The 25,145-nt window shown below is 51.5% G+C and overlaps 2 protein-coding genes across 14 annotated transcripts; one reads left to right on the top strand and one right to left on the bottom strand.

Annotated features, from left to right (window-relative positions):
• Positions 1-1,821: 1,821 nt before the first annotated feature.
• Positions 1,822-9,699, bottom strand: TMEM134 (transmembrane protein 134). Of its 12 annotated transcripts, none has more exons than XM_043924988.1 (7): positions 9,412-9,679; positions 8,409-8,473; positions 7,885-7,974; positions 7,650-7,726; positions 5,430-5,474; positions 5,157-5,210; positions 1,851-1,965 (listed from the first exon to the last, which is right to left on the bottom strand). In XM_043924988.1, the coding sequence occupies exons 1-7, from the start codon at positions 9,583-9,585 to the stop codon at positions 1,868-1,870; spliced, it is 603 nt and encodes a 200-aa protein (XP_043780923.1). In that variant the 5' UTR covers positions 9,586-9,679; the 3' UTR covers positions 1,851-1,867. The 12 variants fall into 12 exon arrangements, with proteins under 12 accessions (XP_043780937.1, XP_043780909.1, XP_043780974.1 ...); XM_043924994.1 differs by lacking the exon at positions 1,851-1,965 and adding an exon at positions 4,623-5,017 and having other exon boundaries at positions 9,412-9,675; XM_043924974.1 differs by lacking the exon at positions 7,885-7,974 and having other exon boundaries at positions 1,825-1,965; positions 7,650-7,835; positions 8,398-8,473; positions 9,412-9,696.
• Positions 9,700-18,109: 8,410 nt separating this feature from the next.
• Positions 18,110-24,600, top strand: LOC122708641 (aryl hydrocarbon receptor interacting protein). 2 transcript variants are annotated; one of them, XM_043924955.1, is made up of 6 exons: positions 18,110-18,339; positions 21,486-21,665; positions 22,984-23,172; positions 23,549-23,725; positions 23,828-23,969; positions 24,293-24,600. In XM_043924955.1, exons 1-6 carry the CDS (start codon positions 18,241-18,243, stop codon positions 24,496-24,498), a joined length of 993 nt encoding a protein of 330 aa, XP_043780890.1. In that variant the 5' UTR covers positions 18,110-18,240; the 3' UTR covers positions 24,499-24,600. The 2 variants fall into 2 exon arrangements, with proteins under 2 accessions (XP_043780890.1, XP_043780899.1); XM_043924964.1 differs by having other exon boundaries at positions 23,828-23,961; positions 24,293-24,365.
• The last annotated feature ends 545 nt before the right edge of the window (positions 24,601-25,145 follow it).

Here is a 25,145-nt window from a genome sequence, read left to right as displayed (position 1 = left end):
AAAAGCAGAGACCTCACTTTACCGACAAAAGTCTGTATAGTCAAAGCTATGGTCTTTCCAGTTGTCATGTATGGATGTGAGAGTTGGACCATAAAGAAGACTGAGCGCTAAAGAATTGATGCTTTCGAACTGTGGTGTTGGAGAAGACTCTTGAGAGTCCCTTGGACTGCAAAGATATCAAACTAGTCGATCCTAAAGGCAATGGCACCCCACTCCAGTACTCTTGCCTGGAAAATCCCATGGACGGAGGAGCCTAGTAGGCTGCAGTCCATCGGGTCGCTACGAGTCCGAAACGACTGAGCGACTTCACTTTCACTTTCACACATTGGAGAAGGAAATGGCAACCCACTCCAGTGTTCTTGCCTTGAGAATCCCAGGGATGGGGGAGCCTGGTGGGCTGCCATCTATGGGGTCGCACAGGGTCAGACACGACTGAAGTGACTTAGCAGCAGCAGCAAAGGAAATCAACCCTGAATATTCATTGGAAGGACTGATGCCGAAGCTCCAATACTTTGGCCACCTGATGTGAAGAGCTGACTCACTGGAAAAGACCCTGATGCTGGGAAAAATTGAGAGCAGGAGGAAAAGGGGGTAACAGAAGATGAGATGTTTGGATGGTGTCACTGACTCAGTGGACATGAGTTTGGGCAAACCCCAGGAGAGAGTGAAGGACAGGGAAGCCTGGTGTGGAGGACAGGAAGTGCAGTTCATGGGGTGAAGGATAGGAAGCTGCAGTCCATGGGGTTGCAAAGAGTCAGACATGGCTTAGCTACCAAACAACAACCACCACAGTCATTAGGAGTCTCAGAAGAAGAAAATGTAGAAAATGGGCATGAGGCAATATTCAAAGAGATGATGGTTAGAAATTTTCCATAAAGACTTCCACAAAGACAAGGGCCCAGACTGAAGGAGCACATTCGAGCCGGAGAAGGATAAATAAAAGGAAATGTATATCTAGATGCATCCCAGTGAAACTGCGGAATACAAAAGGAAAATCTCGTAAACAACTCGGGAGAGAAGTCAGATTACTTACCAAGGATTAGCAACTAGACTCTCCAAAGACTTTTTTTTTCATTGACAACAGTAGATGCAAGAGGAAAATGGAATAAATTGTTCAGTGTGCAGAAGAAAAAGAAGTGCCTGCCGAGAAGCCAACACTTAGCTCATCTTAGCCAAGAATGAAGATGAAATATAACAACACAAGGCAGGAAGGGTTTATCACCCACAAACTCTTGTTGAAGGGATGGCTTCAGTAAGAAGATAATTCAAGGCAGAATGTGTACTAAATAACAGTCAGAAGAGAAACCAGTAAAGATACTGGTAGCTCTAAAGAAGCATTAACTATAAAAAAAAAATAATTTGGGGGATGTTAAAACAAGGAGGGACTAAAAATTAGACAAAAATAAAATGTCAGATGGGAAAGAATACTTTAGATATGCTGAAAACTTTTTCTTGTTTTTCCTAGAGTAGGAAGGTTCATTGAGATTTTGTTAATCATGTAAGGGTAACGACTAATATAACAGAAATAGAGATAGAATGTTCCATTCTCAACAGTTTAAGCAATCTGTTAAAGGGAGGAGGAAAACGGAGAAAGTGAAGACTTCTTGACTAAGCTAGTAGTAGTCTGGGAAAGAGGAAAAAAAGCAAAGAAAAATCTACAGAAAACATTAAAACAGAAGATAGAAATAATTCTTTAAAAAAATATAATAAGTATAAGCAAGTTAAGTTTTTTTTTTTTGGTTAAAAGTTGGAGTTTCAGTCCCAGAAGAAAATATCAGTGTTAGACTGGGGTCCCTCTAAGTGATGGAGACCCCAGACAACAATGCCTTAAACTGGATGGACATTTATTTCCCTCACAGGAACAGTCTTAGTTGAAATCCAGCTGAATGGTCTTCAGGCACTTAGGCTTCTTCTGCTGGCTGCTCTGCCACTCTGAGGGTGTAGCCACATTTGTTGGTTTCCCACCTGACAGAATGGGAGCAGAAACAAAGAAGAAAGGGCACAATCAGCAGGAACCACTTATACCCGGTTAGGGAGGGCTCTGCACCTGGGACACCTGGTTGCAAAGGGTGCTGGGAAATGCAGTCTTTATCTTGGGGGACCTTGTGCTCAGCTAGAAACCAGAAGGTCTTCTACTGCAAGGGCAGAGAGCAGATCTCAAAAGGCAGATACCCAGGCTCTTCCCCACAGCTGAGTGCACATATAAGAGACACATTCAAAGCATAATGACAACTGAAAGGCTGAAACTGACAGCTTGGAAAAAAGATTGACTAGGAGAGAATTAACCAAAACAAAGCTAGTGTGACTACAAAGTGGGCTATGGGGGGAAAAGCGTCGGGGGTAAATGGAGTCACAATCCGCTAAGGAAATCTAGTGTTCTTAAGCTGCATGCAACTATTAATGCACTTTCCAATTAAAAAGAAACCATATTTAGAGTTTGGAGATTCATTATTTCCTGAGGATGGTGTTGCTGTCAATCCAATTTGGATTACATAAATTAACCAGCAAAAATCAAGCACATTGGTCACATTAAAACTTTAAACCTTGCGATTCAGTGTTCTGTCGACACGTTCATATGGACCAAGCGTTGGCAACCTTTTTCTGTGAAGGGCCAGATAGTAGAGTTTAGGCTTTGCGGACCATATGATTTCTGTTGCTCTTTATAGTAGTTTGCATGGCTGAGCAGCCAAAGTTAATATACAAGTGTTGCTGTGTAGGGAATTTGACAAATCATAATTAATTGAATGCAACTTACTGACACCAAAATTTGAATTTCATAAACGTCTGTGTGTCACAAAAGCTTATTATCCTTTCGCTTTTTTCCCAACCATTACTAAAATGTGAAAACCATTCTCAGTTGGGGGCTATATCGGGCCTGTGAGGTATAGCTTGCAGATCCCTGAAATAGTCTTTTTAAAAAAAGTTTATTTTTGGCTGTGTCGGGTCTTAGTTGTAACATGGAGGATCTTTCCTGCATGGCATGGCCTCCCCTCTAGTTGTGGCGCACCAGCACAGTTGCCCCGCAGCATGCGGGGTCGTAGTTCCCTGATCGAATCCGCATCCCCTACACTAGAAGGTGGGTTCTTAACCAGTGGACCACCAGGGAAATCCCTGAGATAGTCTTATATTATGGAGAATCACCACTTTTGGTTAGAGAAAAACTTCTAACAGAATCACTTAAAACTGTAAAGTGACAAAAAATGATGAGCATAGCAACAACTCTACATTAATTGCTAATTTGCCCACTTTCAATGAATGGTTTTTATAACTTTTCTTTTTTTTCCCGTGTTTGTTCTGATTACATCTATTGAAATATAACTTTCTGTCTGATTAATCTGGTAATACAAACTGTGGGCTTATATTCTGTATCTTTTAAAAATTTCACTCTTCTAGTTTTTTATCTTACTAAAGCATTGGTCCATAATGCATTAGAAATGAAAACTGGTCCTTTACCTCCAGCTAACTTGAGAATCACTCGTTTAGGAGTTCCTGCATCTAACTGGTGCCCCTCAAAGTGCCTTGATTGGTGGCTGAGAGTGGGACGTCTAGGTTGGCCAGATCAGGTGTGAGAGCAGGGGCCTTGGTGTTCATTCAACAAAATCACAGAAATCTAAAGGTACTGTCCTGGCTGCTGCAGACACAGTAGAGGCCACTTCAGACCAAATACCATCTTAATGGCACTCATGTTTTACTGGGAGTGGAAGACTGTGAACACAAGAATACGAACAGGGTCTCCTCGGGCCACTCATTTGGCCTGTTAGCTAGCTAGGGACCATACCGGCTTGCTGACACCCCTTCCACTTAAGTCACAGAAGCCCTGAGTTATGTTCCTAACTCTGCCTTTGGCTGACCCAGTCTCTCTGGGTCTCAGTTTTCTTGGAGAATGACCAGAAATAACTCTTGTTAAGTGCTTAGCACACAACCTGGTGCCTTCTAAGAGTCTGATAAATGGCAGCTATTATGATCTCAGATTTCAGGGTGCTCAAAGATTCTGTTTCCTGGTTATTGAGATCCGGAGATGCTTGGTCCCTCCAAAATTCTGCTACGGTCTGTTTCCAGTGTTTTGTGATTCTAAGAGTCTTTGATCATTGAGGCTTTCGGTCATACAGGCCCTGCTTCCTATGTCCTTTGCCCCTGCTTTTCCCAACCCCTGGGCTTGGGAAGTAGGGCAGTGGGTGGAGGCGGCTGGGCGGCTGCCTTCTGGTGGCCCACATTTGGAGCTGGCTGTGGCAGCCCAGGGCCCCAGAGCCAGGCTGGAACCAGGATACCAGCCTCCAGGCCCCAGGCCTGCGTCATCAGATTGCCCCTGGCCAGGGCCATGGGGGGTGGCGGGGGAGGCACCAGTGCTGCCTCTCTGAGTGGAGACCCAGCAGGACCAACCCGGCTAAGGGCAGGAAGATCCTTCTCCAGGCTTGCAGGGCAGAAGAGCTCAGGCCCAGCTCTGCCGCTAATGAGCTGTGTGACCTTGGGCAAGTCTTGGAGCGTTAGGGCTGTATGTGTACCATAGGGAAGAACAGTCCCAGAGCCCTTCAGCCCCATGGTCAGTCTTTTCCTTGGCCTTTCTGGGAGGGGGCTGTGGCCAGCCTGGTGGGCCGGTGGCAAGTAAAAAGCCAACTGTGGGCTAGAATTAAGCACCGCTTTTATTAGCACAAAACATCACCAACCCAGCAAGCCCAGGGCCTGAGAATAAGTTAAGGCACAGAGAGGGGAGGGGCGACTTTCCCAGGCTCAGATAGTGGCCCGAGACCCACATGCCCCAAACTTCCTGAGCAAACTCCCAAGACGACGAGGGGGCTTGAGGGTCCCGACGGGGCTTTTCCCTTGGGATGAGGGAACCGAAGCCGGGCGCGGACTCCGGGAGTGCCCCTCCAGGGATGCGAGGAGGCCGCACACACTGGGGCCTCTCGGCGCCGACGCTAGATCCCGCCGTCTGCTCACTTCTCAAAGTAGGGCAGGTAGAAGAACTGGAAGCCCCGGTGACCCTTGACGGCGCAGTAGATGAAGATCACGTGGTAGACTGCAGGGCGGGGCCTGTCAGTGCCGGGCCCCGCCTCCGGCCCGCCCCCGCCCACATCCTGCCCAGGGCTCCGCCCAGCCCCGCCCAGGGCCCGCCACGCCACGCCCACATCCCGCCCTCGCCCACCGCCCACTCGCACCTCCTGGGACCAGCAACAGGAAGCCCGGCACGAAGAAGATGGCGCTGGAGACACCTGCGGGAGGGCAGGAGGGGTCGGGTCAGGGCAGGGAGGCTCCCGGGCTGGCTCCCAGGCAGGCTCAGTGCCTGGCCAAGTCTCCCTCTCCGAGGTCAAAGGGGCCGTTTCTTGCCGGGAAGGTGCTGACCGCTGGAGGAGGTGGAAGGGCTTGCCAAGGACCCCTGGTGCACGAGAGGGGAGTGAGCGCTGCCTGCGGGGGTCGGAGGGGCCGCTCACCTGGCGAGGGGGCCACCTCCAGTCCCACGCCGGTCAGGATCAGCACTGCACACAAATGGAGCCGCGAGGGTGAGGGCAGGCGCCGCAGGAGGCAGAAGCTGGTGGCAGGGTGGGGGACCTCCGCCGGCAACCCCCCCACATGGCTTAGGTCTGAGGAATGGTGTCCCCCACCTAAGCTGAAGGCCCCCTGGATAGAGAACCTCCAGAGGAGGCTCACCAAGCTCTGTGTTTTCAGAGCAGGTCCTGGGAAGTGTCCGTGAAAGGAGAGATTTTTGTCTGCTCCTTGGTGTGGCTCCTTTAGTCAGTCAGCAAAGGTTTATGGAGTTTAACTGCTGAGTGCCTGGTACTGGGAATCCCACGGGGAACGGCAGATGAGGTCTCTGCCTCCAGGCCCTTCCAGAGTGGAGCAACCAACAAGAACCTCCAAGCTACAACCCCAGTGATCAGGCAGCTCAGGAGCCTGGGGAATCAGAGAGGGCTTCTTGGAGGCAGTGGCATCTGAGCAGGGTAGCAGCAGCAGGAGCAGTCACCGTTCAGTCACCTTTTACCAGGTGCTACCAGGCACTGGGCTACGCGTGTGACATGCAGTGCCTTATCTGTCACCTTGGTTGAATGGACAGGTATCATCCCCATTGCGAAGAAGAGGAAACTGAGGCACAGTGTTCAGGGGGCGGGGTGGAGTAACTTGTCACCGGCTGTATTGGGAAGGTGGAGGTAATCTGACTCTAGAGGCTTTGTTCTGGGCACCCCACAGGCAGAAAGGGAGAGCAGTGTTCCAGACGGGGGAACAGCCTGGCAAAGGCCCAGAGTCTGGAGGGAACCTGGGGCTTTCTAGGAACTTCCAGCTTTTGGGGAGACTGGAGAGGCAGAGTCCAGGTTTCAGGAGTTTGGCAGGGCCTGTAGGCCCTGGAGAGGGATGTGGACTTTGGTTAATGACACGGGGCACTGGGGAAGCTGAGGAGGTCATGGCTGGATCAATTTTCCAGATGCTGAGAGAGTCCTGGGTCCCCAGTTATGGGATGGGATGGGCGCGGAGATGGGGAGCTGGACTCTACAGCCCTGAAGATTGGAGGGGAGTACAGCACAGAGGCTTGAAGGACCTGCACAGAACACCTCAAAAAGGATGGGATGGCGGCTGAAACTCACTCTCAGTATCCTGGCTCATGGCTTCGGGCTCTGCCCACTCAGAGGAGGCACCTTCTTCTAATTCCTCTTTCCAATTTATGGGTTGTGGCGGCCCACAGGCCTGACAATGTCACTGATGTGGGTTTAAATCCCAGCTCATCTACCCCCCAGCTGTGACCTTTCACCTGTGTCCTTATTTTTGAACTGGGATAGTAATAATGTTTGCCCTGTCGGGTGACGAGGCTAAAATAAGGTAAGGTAGCTAGCCAGTGTGACTCACACATGTTGGGAAGGTGGCGGCTCCCCCCCTGCACACACACCCAGAGCTGAGGCAAGGATGCTGCCCAGCTTTCCTGCTAGGGTGCTCTGACCTTCCTGGAGGGCGGAGAGCTGCTGCCACAGTTGGGCCCACGTTATAGGATCCTCTTAATCCCAACCCTAGATTCTTTCAGGGGGACCCTGATTCCTCAGCCCCACAGGATGAGGAGAAAAGGAGTCAGAAAACATCTGGCTCCGATTTCTGCCTGCTCTGGGCCTCAATTTCCCTATCTGAGTAATGGATGTGGGGGAGACGTCCTTGTCAGTTCTCAGAATCCAGAGGCAGGGAACTGACAGGTACCCCGTGGATAGGGCTGGCAGGGTACTCCGCAGTCCCGGCCACTGGGTCAGGCGTATCCTTGCTCACCTGTATCTACACTTAGGTTCTGGTTCGTGGCCCTACCTCTCACTTGCTGTGTGACCTCCGTAAGGAAGCCTGCCCTGCACCTGGCTCAAAGTAGACACAGGATAAAGAGTAGCTGTTCCTCTCTCTTCCCTAGTGGATTAAACAGACTTAAAAAAAAGGGAAAGTTTGGAGCATGGAACCAGGTTCCATTTTCAACTATGTGTGATTTCTTGGCTGTGTGACCAGGAGGCTCTACCTGCCCCTCCCAAGGCCTCAGCTTCCTCGTCTGTAAAAGGGGCGTGGGGTCATGCCAGCCAGCTGCCTCCTCAGGGTGCTGGGTGGTTCACGGGGGGTGCAGAACCTGAGCAAAAGGAGGGTGGAGCCCTTATGGGGGTAGGCAGAGCATGCAGGGGGTCCTCAGGGGCACTCACCCAGCCCCAGCAGGAGAAGCAGGAAGGAGGCCAGAACTACCCGGTGGTTCTTCTGGATCAAAGGGTGTTGAGTCCAGCTGGATGGCAGCAGAGCAGGAAGAGTGTGGACACGGTGACAGGAGGCCCACCTCCTCCCGTGGGCACTCTCCCCCACCCACAGGACCGTGGGGGAGTAGCCGGGGCTGCCTGTGTGGGGGCAGGGGCCGGCGGTGGTGGGATCAGGGCAGAGTCTCACCTGCAGCAGGCATTGTAGGAGCGCTGAGTGCTGCTGCTGATGGTACTAAAGGACCACTGGGAGCTGCGGATGGATGTTCGGCCAGAATCCCTGCAGGGCGAGTGGGCCCGGTGAGGGGACAGGGGAGGTGAGGAAAGGGACCCTTTGGGACAGGAATCATGATGACGTTGTGGGGGATGGGGCGGAGACTGGGGCCGGGTGTTCCTGCAGGAGAGGGGACACTGAAAGAGGCCCCGAGTGAAGAGGAATTCAAGGGCTGGGGGTTTCTGCAGGACAAGTCACCTGTGAGAAGACAGGGGCCAGACCAGGCCAGGGGTTTCTGCAGGATAAAGAGCCTGGTGGAGGTGGGCGGGTGAGGCTGGCACTAGGATAGTGTGCAGGACAGGGGCCCCATGCAGGGGTCTCTTTAGGACAGGATGTGAGACAGCTGAGTGAGGTGAGGTGGACGACTGAGCAGGGGCCTGGGGACGGGAGCCAGAAGCCTGGGGCTAGGAGTACGGGGTGGGTCCCCACCTGGCCCTGACCTGGTGCTGACTCCCCCATCCGGCTCTGGAGAGGCCTGGGCTCCATCCTCGTCGTTCTCCAGGTTCTATTCCAGAACACAGGGCTCAGAGGGGTTACTGGGCTCAGGCCCTTCCTCACTCCCCTCTGGTGGAGAGGAAGAAAGGGAGCCCACACAGCTGTTTGCCTGGCCGCTTGACAGCTGCTCCCTCCGCCCTCCCCGCAGAACGGGTTTGGTGATTCACAGAAACTGAAACCCAGGTAGGAGTGCGAGCTGGGGGCTTTGGCAGGGAGGAGCCAGCAGGGGCTAGCTGAGGCTCCCGGGGCCAGGAGATCTCCCAAACTTTGGGAGTCAGGGTGGGGGCATCAGGATGGCATTTCGGGGGCCCAGTATGGAGGCCCTGGATTTGGGAGGCCAGGGCAGGGCCGGCCAATCGTTTCCAGGTTTGGGGCACAGGAATCTTGTTCAGGTTCTCAAGACAAGGAGCCTAGAGATGGTGGAGGTCCTCTGGGAAAAGGGGGATTTCCAGTTTAGTGGGCGCCATGGCACGGGCAAGGACTCACTCATCATGTGAGTCAGGGCCTTCAGCTCGGGAGGAAAGAATGGGGTGGGGACTTCCAGAACAGAAAAAGGGGTACTGGTTCCCGTTGGATTATATGGCCTGGGGCTCTCGGGGCTGCTTCTGAGTATGGACAAAGTTTGGTTCAAGTACAGAAGAATTCCCCATCCCTGTGGGGTAAGGAGAGGGAGGGTTAGTACCCAGGATGGACGGGGTCTCAAGGTTGGGGTCTCCAGCTGGGGTGGGGGCGAGCTCCTGGGTGTGGGCTCTCCAATAGTAGCTGGGGACTGAAATCAGAACTGAGAGGGTCTGGGCAGGGATTTGGATCAGTGGCCATCTCCCGGGGGCGGTCTCCCGCTCCGGCCGAGGCTTCTAGTCAGATTCTCGAGTTGGGGTTCTCCGGGGTCCGGCCTGGGGTCCGCCCAGACTCAGGCGAGGGTGGGGTGAGGTGGGCCGGGCGGTTCACCTGGTAGCGCAGCCGGGACTGCTTGTCCTCGTCGGCCACCTCGAACCGGGCCCGGCGCTCGAAGTGCAGCGGCCCGAAGCGGGCGACCCCGCTGGGCTCGAGCCCAGGGCCCGCGTCCTCCAGGGACAGCTCGAAGGCGTCATCAATGCTGAACTGGGGCCGGGAGGCACTCATGGCCCGGGCCCGCTCAGGCGCGCTGCGCGGTCGCCATCTGCGCCCGCAGGCCCCGCCCCCGCGCGCAGGCCCCGCCCCCGTGCCGTCGTCTAGGTTGCTCGACGGTCCGGCGCCCCGGCCGAGGCCCCGCCCTTACATAACGGCCCCGCCCCCTCCCGCCTTCAGCAGGCCAGAGCTGCCGAGCGCCGAGCAGACCGATGGACTGGGCACTCTCTCGTCCGGAACGAGCTGGGCTCGCCACGCCGCCCAGCGGCCGCTTCGGCCAGCGACAGCGGGTGCCGCTCTCGGAGGCAATCCCTGGGTGTATACAAGGGTCTTGGAGGAGCTGCCACGCGCCAGCCTTCCAGGCCCGAGATAGAGCTGTCTGCATCCCAGCCCGCTCCTTGAGTGCCGAGGAGACTCCTGAGGACTGTTTTCCCACCCTTACTCACCACGGCCCTGCTCGGGAGAGGGATTGTCACCATGCAGTTCACTTCAGTCCAGTCGCTCAGTCGTGTCCGACTCTTTGCGACCCCGTGGACTGCAGCACGCCCGGCCTCCTTGTCCATCACCAGCTCCCGTAGCTTACTAAAACTCATGTCCATCGCGTCGCTGATGCCATCCAACCATCTCATCCTCTGTCGTCCCCTTCTTCTCCTGCCCCCAATCCCTCCCAGCATCAGGGTCTTTTCCAATGAGTCAAGTCTTCGCATGAGGTGCCCAAAGTATTGGAGTTTCAACTTCAGCATCAGTCCTTCCAGTGAATATTCAGGGCTGATTTCCTTTAGGATGGACTGGTTGGATCTTCTTGCAGTCCAAGGGACTCTCAAGAGTCTTCTCCAACACCACAGTTCAAAAGCATCAATTCTTCGGCGCTCAGCTTGCTTTATAGTCCAACTCTCACATCCATACATGACTATTGGAAAAACCACAGCTTTGACTAGATGGACCTTTGTCGGCAAAGCAATGTCTCTGCTTTTTAATATGCTGTCTAGGTGCAGATGTGGAAAAAGAGAGCTTATGTGGCTTGCACTGGCTTCCACGCAGCAGGCAAAGTGGTCTTTTAAAACATATCTGGTCCTTTTCTCTCTGTGTCTTAAATAAAACTTTTTTGTTTTTTAAATATGCTGTCAAGTCACTCCTCTGCATAAAACCATCCCTTGGTTTTCCATTGTGATTAGAATAATAGCTGAACTCTTGACTAAAGTCCACACAGAGCTCTGAACAGTTGCTGCCTACCTCTCCCAATCTGATCAAGTCCCCCTCTGCCCCTCTTTCACCTCATTCAGCCACACAGGCCAAGCTCTTTCCATCTCAGGGCCTTTGCAAGTGGTTTTTTTCTATTCTGGGAAAGCACTTAACCTTGCTCTTTCACTGGGGTGGGGGGTGAGGGGGATTTTTTCATCATCTGTGTCCCTGCTGTAATGTCACCTCTCAGAGAAGCCATGCCTGACTATGCAATCTAAAGTCAGTTTCATATCACACAGCACTTACCTGAAATTATGGTGTTTTACATTGTCTTAGTCACACTGTGTCCACAACAGTGTTTGGCGCTAAGTAGATCCTCAATAAATATTTGTGGACGACATGAATGAGTGCTTCATTCCCAGTTCCCAAATGCTCGTGAGTAGTAGGACTGGGATTTGAACTCAGGTCCCCCTAGCTCTAGGGGTGCTCACGCTCCTCCATCTACCCATCGTCTTTCATTTTGTGACTTCATGTACAGAGCTGAGTCAATCCTGCACAGCTTGTGACACATCATCACTATGAACAAGGCCCCTCTTGAGTTATGTTCATGTATTTTCCTTCCTTCACCCCTGTTTTTCCTCCTGCCTTCTGTGGGACCCCACAGCAGTATGCTCAGTCCGCTGCTTTGAATCCTGTCTGGCCCTCTGCTCCACGTGGCATTGGCTCATACGTGGGTGTGTTTGCAATTTACAAACATAGTATCCTGTATAAAACTCATTCTGTTGCTTACATTTTTACCTTCAACACTAATGTTTTCCACCTGCACCTCACTTTTGCTTCTACTAACTACATTCGGCATACCGTGTTGAGATCCAGCACTTTTATTATCCACCACAGCCCTCAATGATATACACTTAGCTTGGCCTCAATGCCCCCATCACATGAGTCGCTGTTGTGAACATCTTCACACTGTCCGCTCATGAAGAGTGGAAAAAGCCCTCTTGAAGTAGGACTCCCAGGCCGTAGGGTAGATGTGCCACTGACTTCACAAAGTATCATAGATGGTCTCCTGAGTAACTGTACAAATTTGCACTCCCACCATACAGGTTCCAGTTTTCTCTAGGCCCTCAGTATTCCAACTTCGTAATGGCTGATTAATCTAGATTTTTTGAGGGAGCTGCACCCAGAGGCATGTGGGATCTTTGCACCCTGACCAGGGATTGAACCTGTGCCCCCTGCAATGGAAGCATGGATTCTTAACCACTGGACCACTAGGAAAGTCCTATGACTGATGAATCTAAAGTTGGGTCTCTCTTTCATCTGGTGTCTCTGACAACGGGAGGATTTGATCAGCTCTTCACGCACATGTCAGTTCATGGTGGTTCCTCTTCTGTGAATTGTCTGTTCCTACCCTTTGATCATTTTTTTTTTTCTGTTGTGTTTCTAGCCTTTTTCCTGCTGCACTGCATGTCTGTACTTATCTAATTAATCCCTTGCTGGTTTTTGTTGCATATATCTCCTCCTTGTTCATCTTTGTCTCCTTACTTTGTCTAAGTTGCCCTTAAAGAACCATCCTCATTTTTGTATAGTCAAATCCATCGGGTTTGTCGCACTGGCATTCCAGCCTTCTATGCGCTCGCTAGCTTTGGGATCTCGGAGGGCCAGGACAAGGTGGAGGGGAGTGAGGCACTCATCTTGGGTGAAAACTTTAAGGTGACACCAAAAAACTAGTAAGCAAGATGAACAATATTTTACTACATTATCTTTTAATATTTGTTTGTTCAACCGTGTCATGTCTCAGTTGCGCACACAGGGTCTTCATCGTGGGGTGTGGAATCTTTTCATTGTGTGTGGGCTCCAGAGATCCAGGGCCCATTAGTTGTGAAGCTCAGGTTTGACTGTATGTAGGATCTTAGCTCCCTGACCAGGGATCAAACCTGTGTCCCCTACATTGGAGGGCGGATTCTTAACCACTGGACCACGAGGGAAATCCTCAATGCATTATTTTTTTAAAAAATCAAGTTGAAGTTAAAAATCCACGATGAACAAAATATCAAAATTTTGAATAAAAATGGGATTAGATCTTACATGATCCACTGTACCCTGACCAGGACCTTGCTTTGAGCAAGTTACATGACCTTTCTGTGCCTCAGTTTCCTCCTTTGTCAGACGGAGCTAATAACAGTGTGTTTCCTTCTCAGGACATTAACTTAAATTAGTACATAATCAGCAGCATAACACAGTGTCTGGCACATGTCAATACTTGATCAGTGTTAAGGATTAAAACAATTCATGAGATCCTTAACCCTATAGTTTCTACCTTTGGACAGGGTGCAAGAAGACATCCAGATTTATTTCAATGTAGAGTGAGTTTACATAGCATATTAAAAAGCAGAGACATTACTTTGCCAACAAAGGTCCATCTAGTCAAGGCTATGGTTTTTCCAGTGGTCATGTATGGATGTGAGAGTTGGACTGTGAAGAAAGCTGAGCACCGAAAAATGGATGCTTTTGAACTGTGGTGTTGGAGAAGACTCTTGAGAGTCCCTTGGACTACAAGGAGATCCAACCAGTCCATCCTAAAGGAGATCAGTCCTGGGTGTTCATTGGAAGGACTGATGCTGAAGCTGAAACTCTAATACTTTGGCCACCTCATGCGAAGACTTGACTCATTGGAAAAGACCCTGATGCTGGGAGGGATTGGGGGCAGGAGAAGAAGGGGACGACAGAGGATGAGATGGCTGGATGGCATCACTGACTCGATGGACATAAGTTTGAGTAAACTCTGGGAGTTGGTGATGGACAGGGAGGCCTGGAGTGCTGCAATTCATGGGGTCACAAGGAGTCGGACACGACTGAGCGACTGAACTGAACTGAGAGTGAATTTGTTTCCTCAGCACTATCTACCAAACAATCAGTTCTTTCTCCTTCTGAACTGTGGTGCCATTTTTATCAGACATCAAGTATGTTGTTGCTAACATACATATCTATTTTAAGGTCTGATTTTGGTTCCTCTGGTTTGCTTGACTAATTCTCAGCCAGAACCATATGCTTTTTATTACTATGGTTTGCCCTGAGGTTTAATATGGCAGGGAAAGTCCTCTGCTTTGGTTATCTTTTTCAAACTTGATCTAGCTTTCCACAGACTTTTATTCATCTACAAAAGTATTACAAAAATCTTCTATAAATATCCTCCCAATTATCACTGGGATTTCACTTAATTTTTAGATTAGTTTCAGAAGAAATCACAGCTTTAAATGTTAAACTGTTCCAGTCATTAACAAGGTATGCCACATCAGTTATTTGTATTTTAAAGTTTTTTTTTTTCTCCAAAAAGCTCTGGGCTGTGTTATTTCCTAAATACTTTCTGATTTTTATTGCTGTTTATTTTCTACTACATTTTTGGGTGGGTTATTGATAATGTTAAGAGTGTTATTAATTTTGTAACATTGCTGACTCTAATTTATTAAAATTATCTGTAGATTCTGTTGGATTTTCTATGTAGATATAATCACTAATTTCCTTTTCTTGGTTTATTGCTTTGGCCCGGACTTCCAATACTTGGCTAAACAACATCATTCATAGGGAACATTCCTTACTTTGTTCCTGATCTTGAAGGGAATGTGAGTATTTATCTATCATACTTAACTGCATGTGGCTTGTGTCATTCTGATAAAGTTCCTCTTCTGCCCTATGAGTTTTTATCATAGTCATCAAAGCAAATTTCATCAGATACTTTTTCTGCATATTTTGAAATAATTATATGAGTTTTCTCCTTTAATCCACTGATTTGATGAATTATAATAATGGATTCTTTTTCTTTTTGGCTAAAGGGCGTGGCATGTGGGATCTTAGTTCCCCAACCAGGGAGGAACCAAGCCTCCCACACTGGAAGTGTGGTCTTAACCAGTGGACCACCAGGGGAGTTCAGTAATGGATGTTTCTTCTTTTTTTTTTTTTTTCTTTTTTTTTTTTTTTTGGATGTTTCTAATGTTAAACCATTCTTGGTTAAATCATTCTTGGAATGAGCCCTACTTGATCTTTTTTTTTTTTCCTTTTTCTTAAAAATTATTTACTTATTTGGCTATGTTGGATCTTAGCTGAGGTGGGCTCCAGAGCATGCAGGCTCAATAGTTGTGGTGTTCGGGCTCAGTTTCCCGAACATGTGGGATCTTAGTTGCCCAGCCAGGGATTGAACCCACTTCCCCTGCATTGCAAGGCAGATTCTTAGTCACTGAACCACTGGGAAGTCCCCTTTTTTTTCCTTTTGAGAAAGCATTTAAAAATTTTAATTGTGGGTAATACACATGAAATTTATTATCTTAAACATTTTTTAAGTGCGAAGTTCAGTAATGCTTTGTTGTTGTTCAGTTTCTAAGTCATGTCCAACTCTTTGTGACCCCATGCACTGCAGCAGGCCAGGCTTCCCTTTCCTTCAATATCTCCTGGAGCTTCCTTCAATATCTCAAACTCATGTCCATTGAGTCAATGATGCCATCCAACCATCTCATTCTCTGTCATCTCCTTCTCCTCCTGCTCTCAATCTTTCCCAGCATTAGGACCTTTTCCTGTGAGTTGGCTCTTCACATCAGGGTGGCCAAAGTATTGGAGCTTCAGCTTCAGCATTAGCCCTTCTAATGAATATTTAAGGTTGATTTCCTTTAGGATTAACTGGTTTGATCTCCTTGCAGTCCAAGGGACTCTCAAGAGTCTTCTCCAATACCACAGTTGGAAAGCATCAATTCTTCAGTCCTCAGCATTCTTTATGGTCCAATTCTCACATCTGTACATGACTACTGGAAAGACCATAGCTTTGACTATAAGGACCTTTGTCGGCAAAGTGATGTCTCTGCTTTTTAATACACTGTCTAGATTTGTCATAGCTTTTCTTCCAAGGAGCAAGTGTCTTTTAAATTTCATGGCTGCAGTCACCATCCACAATGATTCTGGAGCCCAGGAAGGTAAAATCTGCCACTGTTTCCATTGTTTCCCCATCTATTTGCCATGAAGTGATTGGACCAGATGCCATGATCTTCGTTTTTTGAATGTTGAGTTTTAAGCCAGCTTTTTCACTCTCTTCTTTCACCTTCATCAAGAGGCTCTTTAGTTCCTCTTCACTTTCTGGCATTAGGGTGGTGTCATCTGCGTTTCTGAGGTTGTTGATATTTCTGCTGGCAACCCTGAGTCCAGCTCGAGCTTCCTCCAGCCCGGCGTTTCACATGACGTGCTCTGCACATAAGTTAAATAAGCAGGTGACAATACACAGCCGTGATGTATATTGTAGTAGTGTTTGTAGTAGTGTTGCAGTGCTATTGGATATATTCACAGGAACTGCCTAGTGGCCTACTGGTTAGGGTTCCAGGTTTTTGTTGCCATGGCCTGGGTTCAAACCCAGTTTGGAGAACTCAGATCCTGAAAGCCATGTGGCAAAAAAGCAAAAACACAACAACAAAAAACTATGTTCACATTGTTGTATAACCAGTCTCCAGGATCTTTTCCTCTTGCAAAACTAAACTGTACCCATTAAACAACTCATTTCCTTCCCTCCCCCCACTCAACTACCATTTAACTTTGTCTCCATGAATTTAACTTTGTCTGTAGGTACCTCATATAAATGGAATAATGTATTAATAATATTTGTTTTTTTGTGAATGGCACTCATTTAGCATACTGAGGCATTTTTATATATACTAGTGGATTCATTTAGGATTTTTCACATCTATGTATGTGTGCGTGCATGCACAGTCATGTCGGACTCTTTGCCTCCCCAAGGACTGTAGCCCTCCAGACTCCTCTATCCATGGGATTTCCCAGGCAAGAATACTGGAGTGGGTTGTGATTCCCTACTCCTGGGGATCTTCCTGACCTAGGGATCAAACCTGACTCTCTGTGTCTCCTGCATTGGTAGGTGGATTCTTTACCCCTGCGCCAACTGGGAAATCCTTCATATCTATATTTATTAGTAAAATCGGTTTAAGTATTTAACTTAACTTGCCTTATGGTTTAAGTATCTTTTTTAGAATCAAGATTAAACTAGTCTCATAAAATATATTGGTTGACTTTCCCTCTTTTTCCATTTTTCTGGAACAACCTGTGTAAGAATACAGACTACTCGTTGCTTCAGAATTCGGCAGAACTTGCCTGTAAAACTTCCTGTGCAAGTGAAAAACAAAAGCTAAAAACAAAACATGTTTCCCTTTCGCCCCAGAGGTTCCACCTCTCTCGGGGGACTTCGTGGGGGAAATGAACCAACATAAACATCTGAAGCCCTCAGCACGTGGGGCAAAGGGGACGGACATAATTCTTATCAGTTACGGAGTGAGGACAGTGCACAGACCCCAAGACAGTCCCTTTATTCGGTTACCTAAACCTTGGGCTGAAAGGAGATCCAACCAGTGCATCCTAAAGGAAATCAGTACTGAATATTCTTTGGAAGGACAGATGCTGAAGCTGAAACTCCAAAACTTTGACCACCTGATGTGAAGAAATGACTCACTGGAAAAGATCCTGATGCTGGGAAAGACTGAAGGCAGGAGAAAGGGATGACAGAGGATGAGATGGTTGGATGGCATCACTGACTCTATGGACATGAGTTTGAGTAAGCTCTGGGAGTTGGTGATGGACAGGGAGGCCCGACATTCTGCAGTCCATGGGGTCGCAAAGAGTCGGGACACGACTGAGCGAGTGAACTGAGCTGAACTGAAACCTCGAAAGTGGGAGAAGACTCTTAGAGCTATTCTTCACTAGTTTCCAGAGGCGGAGAGAAACGGTTTTAGCCTCTGAAGTGCCTCATTTCTGTCATTCCTGTATTCCCTAATATTCACTGGGCACCTACTACGTGCCAGATACCGCGGTGGGCTCCGTGGTGACGACACGGCTAGCCCGGACCCCACAAGCGGCTGTCCGTCTCCTGGGGAGCCTAGGATTCCCATGGGAATACAGAAACCCTCCTCCCCCTCCTTCTTACACCTAGATTGACTGACTGATTGAAGAGAAACATTCAGGATGGACACGCACGACTACTGTGCTAGGCAAGCTAAAAGAAAAAACAAAAGGAATACACAAAAATAGTTTTAGGAGGTGGCCTTAGGCATGCCGGCCTTCCCTTCCCCCAGCTCTGTAATGCTGTCGTGCTACTTCTGCAACTTTAAATAGCTTGGCACACGGCCACTTGGGAGGGCCCAAACCAAATTGGTTCAAGGACACAGTTCCTAGGGACGCCCCAGGCCCCGCCCCGCCCCGCCCGGCAGACTCCGGCCCCGCCTCTCTCACAGGCCCCGGCCCCGCCCCTGGCCTGACACGCGCGCTCAGCCGCGGAGCAGAACACCAATCACAGCCCGTTTCTACGTTCGGGCTCTTTTCGGCGTCTGCCCTTAGCCAAAATGGCGCCAGCTCGGAAGTTGCCGAAGTTCTAGAAGTTGCCGAAGCAGGTCCGGAAGCTGCCGAGCGAGTCCGGAAGTTGCCGAAAGAGAGCAGCGGGGAAGGAGGATGGCGGATATCATCGCAAGACTCCGGGAGGACGGGATCCAAAAGCGTGTGATACAGGAGGGCAGAGGAGCGCTCCCTGACTTTCAGGATGGAACCAAGGTTCGTGTCGACCCGCTTCCCCTTAACCCGTCGGTGGCGCGGTGCGCATGCGAGGCGGGAGGAGGCCTTAGGCGAGAGATCGCGCATGCCCAGACTGCAGTGGTCGGTGACCCTACCGCTCACATGCCGAGCTCGACGCTGATTGGCTTGGAATTAAGTAGAGGGTGAATTCGGATGCGTGAGCTCCGCCCCCTGGCTTGGCCGGGTGGCCACATAGGCCAGGGAGGCCGTCAGTCATCAATAAATATTTTGCAGTAGGTGGGGGTGTTGATCCCACTGCTTGCACAGACCCAGCTCTGGAGAAGACCCCAAATGGGAAACCTGGGCTCTGGGAGGGGCCCCTTGTTAAAGGTCTGCTATAGATGGAAGGAAGGGCCTTCTGAAAACGTAGACCAGCTCCCATTGCTTAGATGGGAAAACAGGCCCTGGGATGCACAAACCCAGAGAACAGGCTACGGGGTCGGGTCTACCAGAGGAGAACCCTTTTAACAGCTTTCCTACTGCTCTTCGTGGCATTGGGTCGAGACAGATAAGGGCTGAGAAATAAAGAGCCCCCCATCTTCCTCCTTTGCACCTCCAGGATCCTAGCTCCAGCCTCTTCCACCCCTCCCTGCCCCAATAAGGTACGCCTCCAGGCTTACCTCCTTCTGCTCATGCAGTTCCTTCTTCTGGAGGGCCTTTCCCAGTTGCCACTTGTTTGTAGAGTACGGGCCTCCTGGGGACAGCCCCTGTGCCCAGCAGAGCAGTCACACAGGACATGCATATTGAGTGAATGAGTAAAAGTCCTGGCACTGAAAATAACTGAAGTGACATATCTTTTTTTTTTGGCTGTGCTGGGTTTTCATGGCTGAGCGTGGGCTTTCTCTAGTTGTGGAGAGTGGAGGCTACTCTCTAGTTGACTCCTTCACAAGCTTCTCACTATGGAGCGCAGCCTCAGTAGCTGTGGCACACAGGCTTAATTGCCTCATAATATGTGGAATCTTCCTGGACCAGGGATCGAACCTGTGTCCCCTGCATTGGCAGGCAGATTCTTAACCTCTGGACCACCAGGGAAGTCCTGAAGTGACATATCTTGTTGATGACTAGAACAGTCGAACCTTTAAAACCTACAGGGGACACCAAAAGTAAGAACTACTGTGCTGACAAGAGCTGTGCAGAGATGGCAAAGGTAAAGCTCCGAGCCAGGCTCACAGGAGTGCCCTGAGGCCGAGCTGCATGGCCCTGGTGATCAGTGATACATAGAGGGATGCTTCTGGAGATGAGAGAAGGGATGTGGATGAAGGTCCCCATGGGTTGGGGCGGGGGGTGGGGGTGGCCTTGAAGAAGGTCTTGGCAAGGGAGGTCTTGGATGGAACAGACACCAGTTGGAGAAAACACCAAAAATAGTGATGATCTGTGAACAATGACACTGAAAGAATAGGGACAAATCAAACAAACAAACAAACAATCACCGGCATTGATTGAGGGTTCACAAGAGCACGGTGCTCGATGCTTCACAAGTTTGCTTTCGGTGAGGTAGGTACTGTTGCTAACTCCATTTTACATGCGGAAACGGAGTTCAGAGGGGTGGCTAGGGGTGGGAAAGAGTGTGGGTTCCTCTAACCATATCCTGTGGAGGGTTCAGTCTCGAGACTTCTCTTCACTCACCCTGAGATGATCTCATCCAGGCTCGTGTCTTTTAAGAAACTCTTCATGCATGCCTGGACCACTCCCAAATGTCTGTGTCTAGCCTTCCCTCCCCCTTAAAGTTGATATCTGGTTCCCTACTCACCTTCTCCACCTGGATGTCTCATTGGCAACTTAACCTGATCCCCTCAAGCCTCTCATCTCAGGGAAGGGCCCCTCCAGCCTTTTGGTTGCTCAAGCCAAAAACCTCCCAGTCTCCATGCCTCCTCCTCCTGTTCTCAAACACCCACCCCACCCACCCCACCCCCCACCCCGCCCAGAAGATCCTCAAGATACACTCAAGATCTGACCACTTCTACCACTCCCACCGTGGTCCAGGCTGCCTTCGTCTCTCCCCTGGGTTATTCCAGTAACATCTTAACTCATCTCCTGCTTCTGTCTTCCCGGCTCTCCTGCCTGTCTCATCCCCACAGCAGCAGAACCTACATCAGATCATGTCCCTCCTCTCCTTGGAGCCACCCGGTGGCTCCCATTTCAGAGTGAAAAAACAGAGTCCTTACCACGGGCTTTAGGCTCTGTGGGGTCCCTCCCTGCTGACCTGATGACCCCGTACCACCCCTCCCCCTGGTTCACTCTGCTCCTGCTGCTGCTGCGCTGGCCTCCCGCTTCGTGAACACACCACACACTGCCCCTCTGCAAGGCCTTTGCACCTGCTGTTCTTTTGGCCAAGAAATTTCCCGCCCCTTCCTACCTCAGCATCTGTCTGGCTTGCTTCTCCTGTACTCCTTTCAGATCTCTGCTTTCTCTCTCTCTCTCTCTCTTTTTTTAGGGGGAGGGGAGAGGGCACACAGTGCAGCTTGCAGGATCCTAGTTCCTTGACCAGGGATCGAACCTTTGCCCCAGCAGTGAAACTGTCAACTCCTAACCACTGAACTGCCAGGGAGTTCCTTCAGTAACTCCGGCTCCCTGAACTCACTGTGCCTTACCCTGCTGCATTTTGATGTCTGATCCATAGCATTTTGCTCCACCTCACAGAGCATGTTTTGTTTGAGGCCCGTCTCTTTCCTTTAAAAGTTCCCTGTGAGCTACACGGGGGCGGGGGCTTTTGTCTGTTTTGTCAACTGCCAGGCCTAGCACAGAGCTCAGGCAGGTAGTTGTTTAGTCGCTAAGTCGTGTCCAACCCTTTGCGACCCCATGGACTGCAGCACGCCAGGCCTCCCTGTCCTTCACCGTCTCCTGGAGCTTGCGCAAACTCATGTCCATTGAGTCGGTGATGCCATCCTACCATCTCGTCCTCTGTCAATATTGTTGAAAGAATGACTAAAGCCAGACCCCTTGGGCTCTCATCCCAGCCCATCCACCCACTCGCCATGTGACTTGGACCCCTTCCCTCCTGGGTGGTGCGATAAAGGGCAGGTGGTGAGCCCGGTCCCTTGTGCCACCTGCAGGCTGTGAGCTGGCCTTGTCCTTGTGGTTGTGGGAAGGCCCTGCCCTTGTCTGATCTCATTTGCGGCCCGCAGGCTACGTTCCACTACCGCACTCTGCGCAGTGACGAGGAGGGCGCTGTGCTGGATGACAGCAGGGTGCGTGGCAAGCCCATGGAGCTCATCATCGGCAAGAAGTTCAAGCTGCCTGTCTGGGAGACCATTGTGCGCACCATGCGGGAGGGGGAGATTGCCCAGTTCTGCTGCGATGTCAAGGTACCCCGTGCCCCGCGCCTGCCTGCGTCTGTCTGGCCACACCCAATTCCCCATCCTCTGCCCTGGCCGGGCTACCACCAACTCCCTCCAGGGCTCTGCACTACCAGGACACTGGCCTCTGGGCCCCCAGTCTGCCTTTTTCTCTCCTTTAGCCGGACTGCAGACAGGGACTGGCTCTCAAATGTGATGATCGCTATAGCTCCTTGCTTTAATCCCCTCTGCTCCTGGTCACTGTTAAGTTGAAGCGCAAGTCATAGATGCCCACGTGGCCCCTGTAGGGCCTCCCTCTCACTCACCTCCCTGTGTTCCCATCTCCTTCTTAGCCAACATCTTCCTTCCTACTTCAAACTAATTCCTGGGTCACCACCCCCAGGAAGCCTTCCCTGACTACTGGTGTTTGACTTGAACCCCTCCTCTGGGTTCTCCACCCCTCATACTCTGCATGGCCAGGATCTGGTCCTTTGTCTGCATGTAGGCTATTTCAGGGCAGGGATTGGGCCTGTTTACCTTGAAAGTGCCCAGTGTGGGCCAGCCCAGAGCCAAGACTCAGAACGTATCTGCTGACTGGATGAACATTAGCTGAGCAGTCAGCCCCGAGCCGGCGACAGGGTCAGTGAGAAGAGCTGGTTAGGCCTGGGGATGGTCTGACCTCTGCCATCCCAGCAGATGTTCCCAGTGAAAGGTCAAAAGCTAGATCCCTGGGACTTCCCTGGTGATCCAGTGGTTAAGACTCTGCACTTCCAATGCAGGGGGCGTGGGTTGGATCCCTGGTCGGGGAACTAAGATCCTACATGCCGCGTGGCCAAAAAGTAAAAAAATAAAGTGGGCCAACACTGGGAAAAAAAAAACAACAACAACAAACATAAAGAAGCTAGGTCTCCAATGTCTGAGGGTCCTCCATGAGGATTTTGAAGTTGCTGCCCTAATCCCAACTCAGAGAAGGGACCTGAAAAGGGTGGGGGTGGGGCTGGAGAGAAGAGAGCTGGGAACAGAGTGTGGAAGGGCCCCTGGAATGGTGAGGAGCCCCGCTTGTGGGCTGCAAACCTGGGAGGAGGACAGGTAAGAGGTAAGAATTCCACGGGACTTGTCAGAGCTTGGAAGACAGGTTGGCGGTTAGGGTTAGGGTAAGTGATGGAGGGCTGGGAGGCCAGAGGAGTCTGGAGGGAAAAGTCTTCCTGGGTGTCTCCTGAACCAGGTGCTGGTTCTCTGGGCCTGTGTCCCTTCTCAGATGGTGATGGGGCAGAGGGCGGGGCCTCTTGAGCCCCCTACCAGCCAGCAGGTGCTGACAGAGCCCCCCATGCCCACTCACCCTCTGCAGCACGTGGTGCTGTACCCACTGGTGGCCAAGAGTCTACGCAACATCGCAGCCGGCAAGGACCCGCTGGAGGGCCAGCGCCACTGCTGTGGCATCGCCCAGATGCATGAGCACAACTCCCTGGGCCACGCCGACCTGGACGCCCTGCAGCAGAACCCCCAGCCTCTCCTCTTCGACATCGAGATGCTGAAGGTGAGGGGCCCCCAGGCCAAACCCCTACCGCCCAGCTTCAGAGAGGGTGCCAGCCCTGCCCGCCTGCCCGGAGCTAGGGGCCTCCCTGACTGCTCGGGGGTTGGGGTGGAACAGGCACAAGGACGCCTGGCAGTGCCCTCCCTCCTGGGGCCCCTCCCCGCTCCGCAGGTCTCTGCCAAGACAGGGCTTTTCACCATCTTGCTCACTGCTCTCTTTATAGAACCCAGCACAGTGCTGGGCATGCAGGACATGCTACATGCATATTTGTTGAAGGGTCAGTGGATGAAGAAGTGATTCTGCTTCCGGTACCCAGTGTCCTGGGCCCGGCCAGCCCAGAGGCTGACCCTGGGCCCTGAGCTGGCTTATGCCCCGGCAGGTGGAGAACCCTGGCACGTACCAGCAGGACCCATGGGCAATGACGGATGAGGAGAAGGCAAAGGCAGTGCCGGTCATCCACCAGGAGGGTAACCGGTTGTACCGTGAGGGCCACGTGAAGGAGGCCGCTGCCAAGTACTATGACGCCATCGCCTGCCTCAAGAACCTTCAGATGAAGGTGCTGCCTGGAGGCTGCAGTGGGTGAGGGGAGGGGTCAGGTGGGGCCCAGGGGGCCCAGGTTTCAGCATCTTTTGCCCTCTCCCTGCCTCCGCACCCCCAGGAACAGCCTGGGTCCCCCGACTGGATCCAGCTGGATCAGCAGATCACCCCACTGCTGCTCAACTACTGTCAGTGCAAGCTGGTGGCCGAAGAGTATTACGAAGTGCTGGATCACTGCTCCTCCATCCTCAATAAGTATGATGGTGAGCGCTGGGCGCTGGGTCATCAGGGCAGGGGGCCGGCGGGTGGTCAGGCAGGCGGCCTCCTCCATTGCCTCTGGGCCTTCAATATCACCCCCGTTCTGAACTCCCATGGGAGCCTGACCCAATCTCTCCCACCCAGGTGGGGCCGTGGGCCCTGCTGTGCCAGCGAGGTAGGAATGGGGCTTGGGGGCGGGGTTGACATCCTCAGGGCAGGAGGGCTCCATTCACACCGGGCCCCTGGTGCCAGAAGTCAAGGTGGGGTGCTGGCTGGCTCCCCTTTCTCACGCCCTCATGTGTTTGCTGCCCACTGGCGCCCCCTGCAGACAATGTCAAGGCCTACTTCAAGCGTGGCAAGGCCCACGCGGCGGTGTGGAATGCCCAGGAGGCCCAGGCTGACTTTGCCAAGGTGTTGCAGCTGGACCCGGCCCTGGCACCTGTGGTGAGCCGTGAGCTGCGGGCCCTGGAGGCACGGATCCGCCAGAAGGATGAGGAGGACAAGGCCCGCTTCCGGGGCATCTTCTCCCACTGATGGGGCCCCGCCGGCCCAGCTGCCTGGCCCGCTGCTGCTGCCAGCCCAACCCCACCCCACTATATCATGCTTCTCTGTATATAAAGGCCTTATTTATCTGTTTCTCTCTCCCTCTCTGGGCCTGCCGAGCTGATCCACTGGGAAAGCTGGGGTCATTGCCCCTCATTTCCTGGTACTCGGGTGGTTTGGGGAGGCAAACAATTGGGGTTCTAATCCCAGTTCCCCGTTCATCAGCTCTGAGACCTCTTTGGGCCTCCATGTGCCTGACAGAGAGATGAGCATGGTCTCTGTCACAAGGGAAGTGTTTCTTGCTGGCCAGGGCCAAGGTGCCTGGGAGCCTTCAGTCTTAAGCGGGGAGAGGAAGCAAGTGCAAGCCAAGAGGCTTAGTGCCTGGGTGAGGTGGGCTCCCAGCGCGGCCCTCCCCATCGCCCCCTCCCAACCCCCAGTCCCATGGCCTCAGCGCATGCAGGCAGTGGTTCCCGTGAGAAGCCAAGTCTGGGCCCCTGGGAACTGAAAGGCTGGCCCAGGTGGGGAGGGGAGGCTGACTCTCCAGGCCCCAATTTAGGCCCTGCCCTCTGACCTGCTGCCTGACCCTGGGCACATCCCAGCTCCTCTTTGCCCTTCAGCATCTCTGTTGAACTAGAAAC

The sequence above is a fragment of the Cervus elaphus genome, chromosome 2, assembly GCF_910594005.1.
Source record: "Cervus elaphus chromosome 2, mCerEla1.1, whole genome shotgun sequence".
NCBI lineage: Eukaryota > Metazoa > Chordata > Mammalia > Artiodactyla > Cervidae > Cervus > Cervus elaphus.
This window is presented reverse-complemented; position numbering and strand designations above follow the sequence as displayed.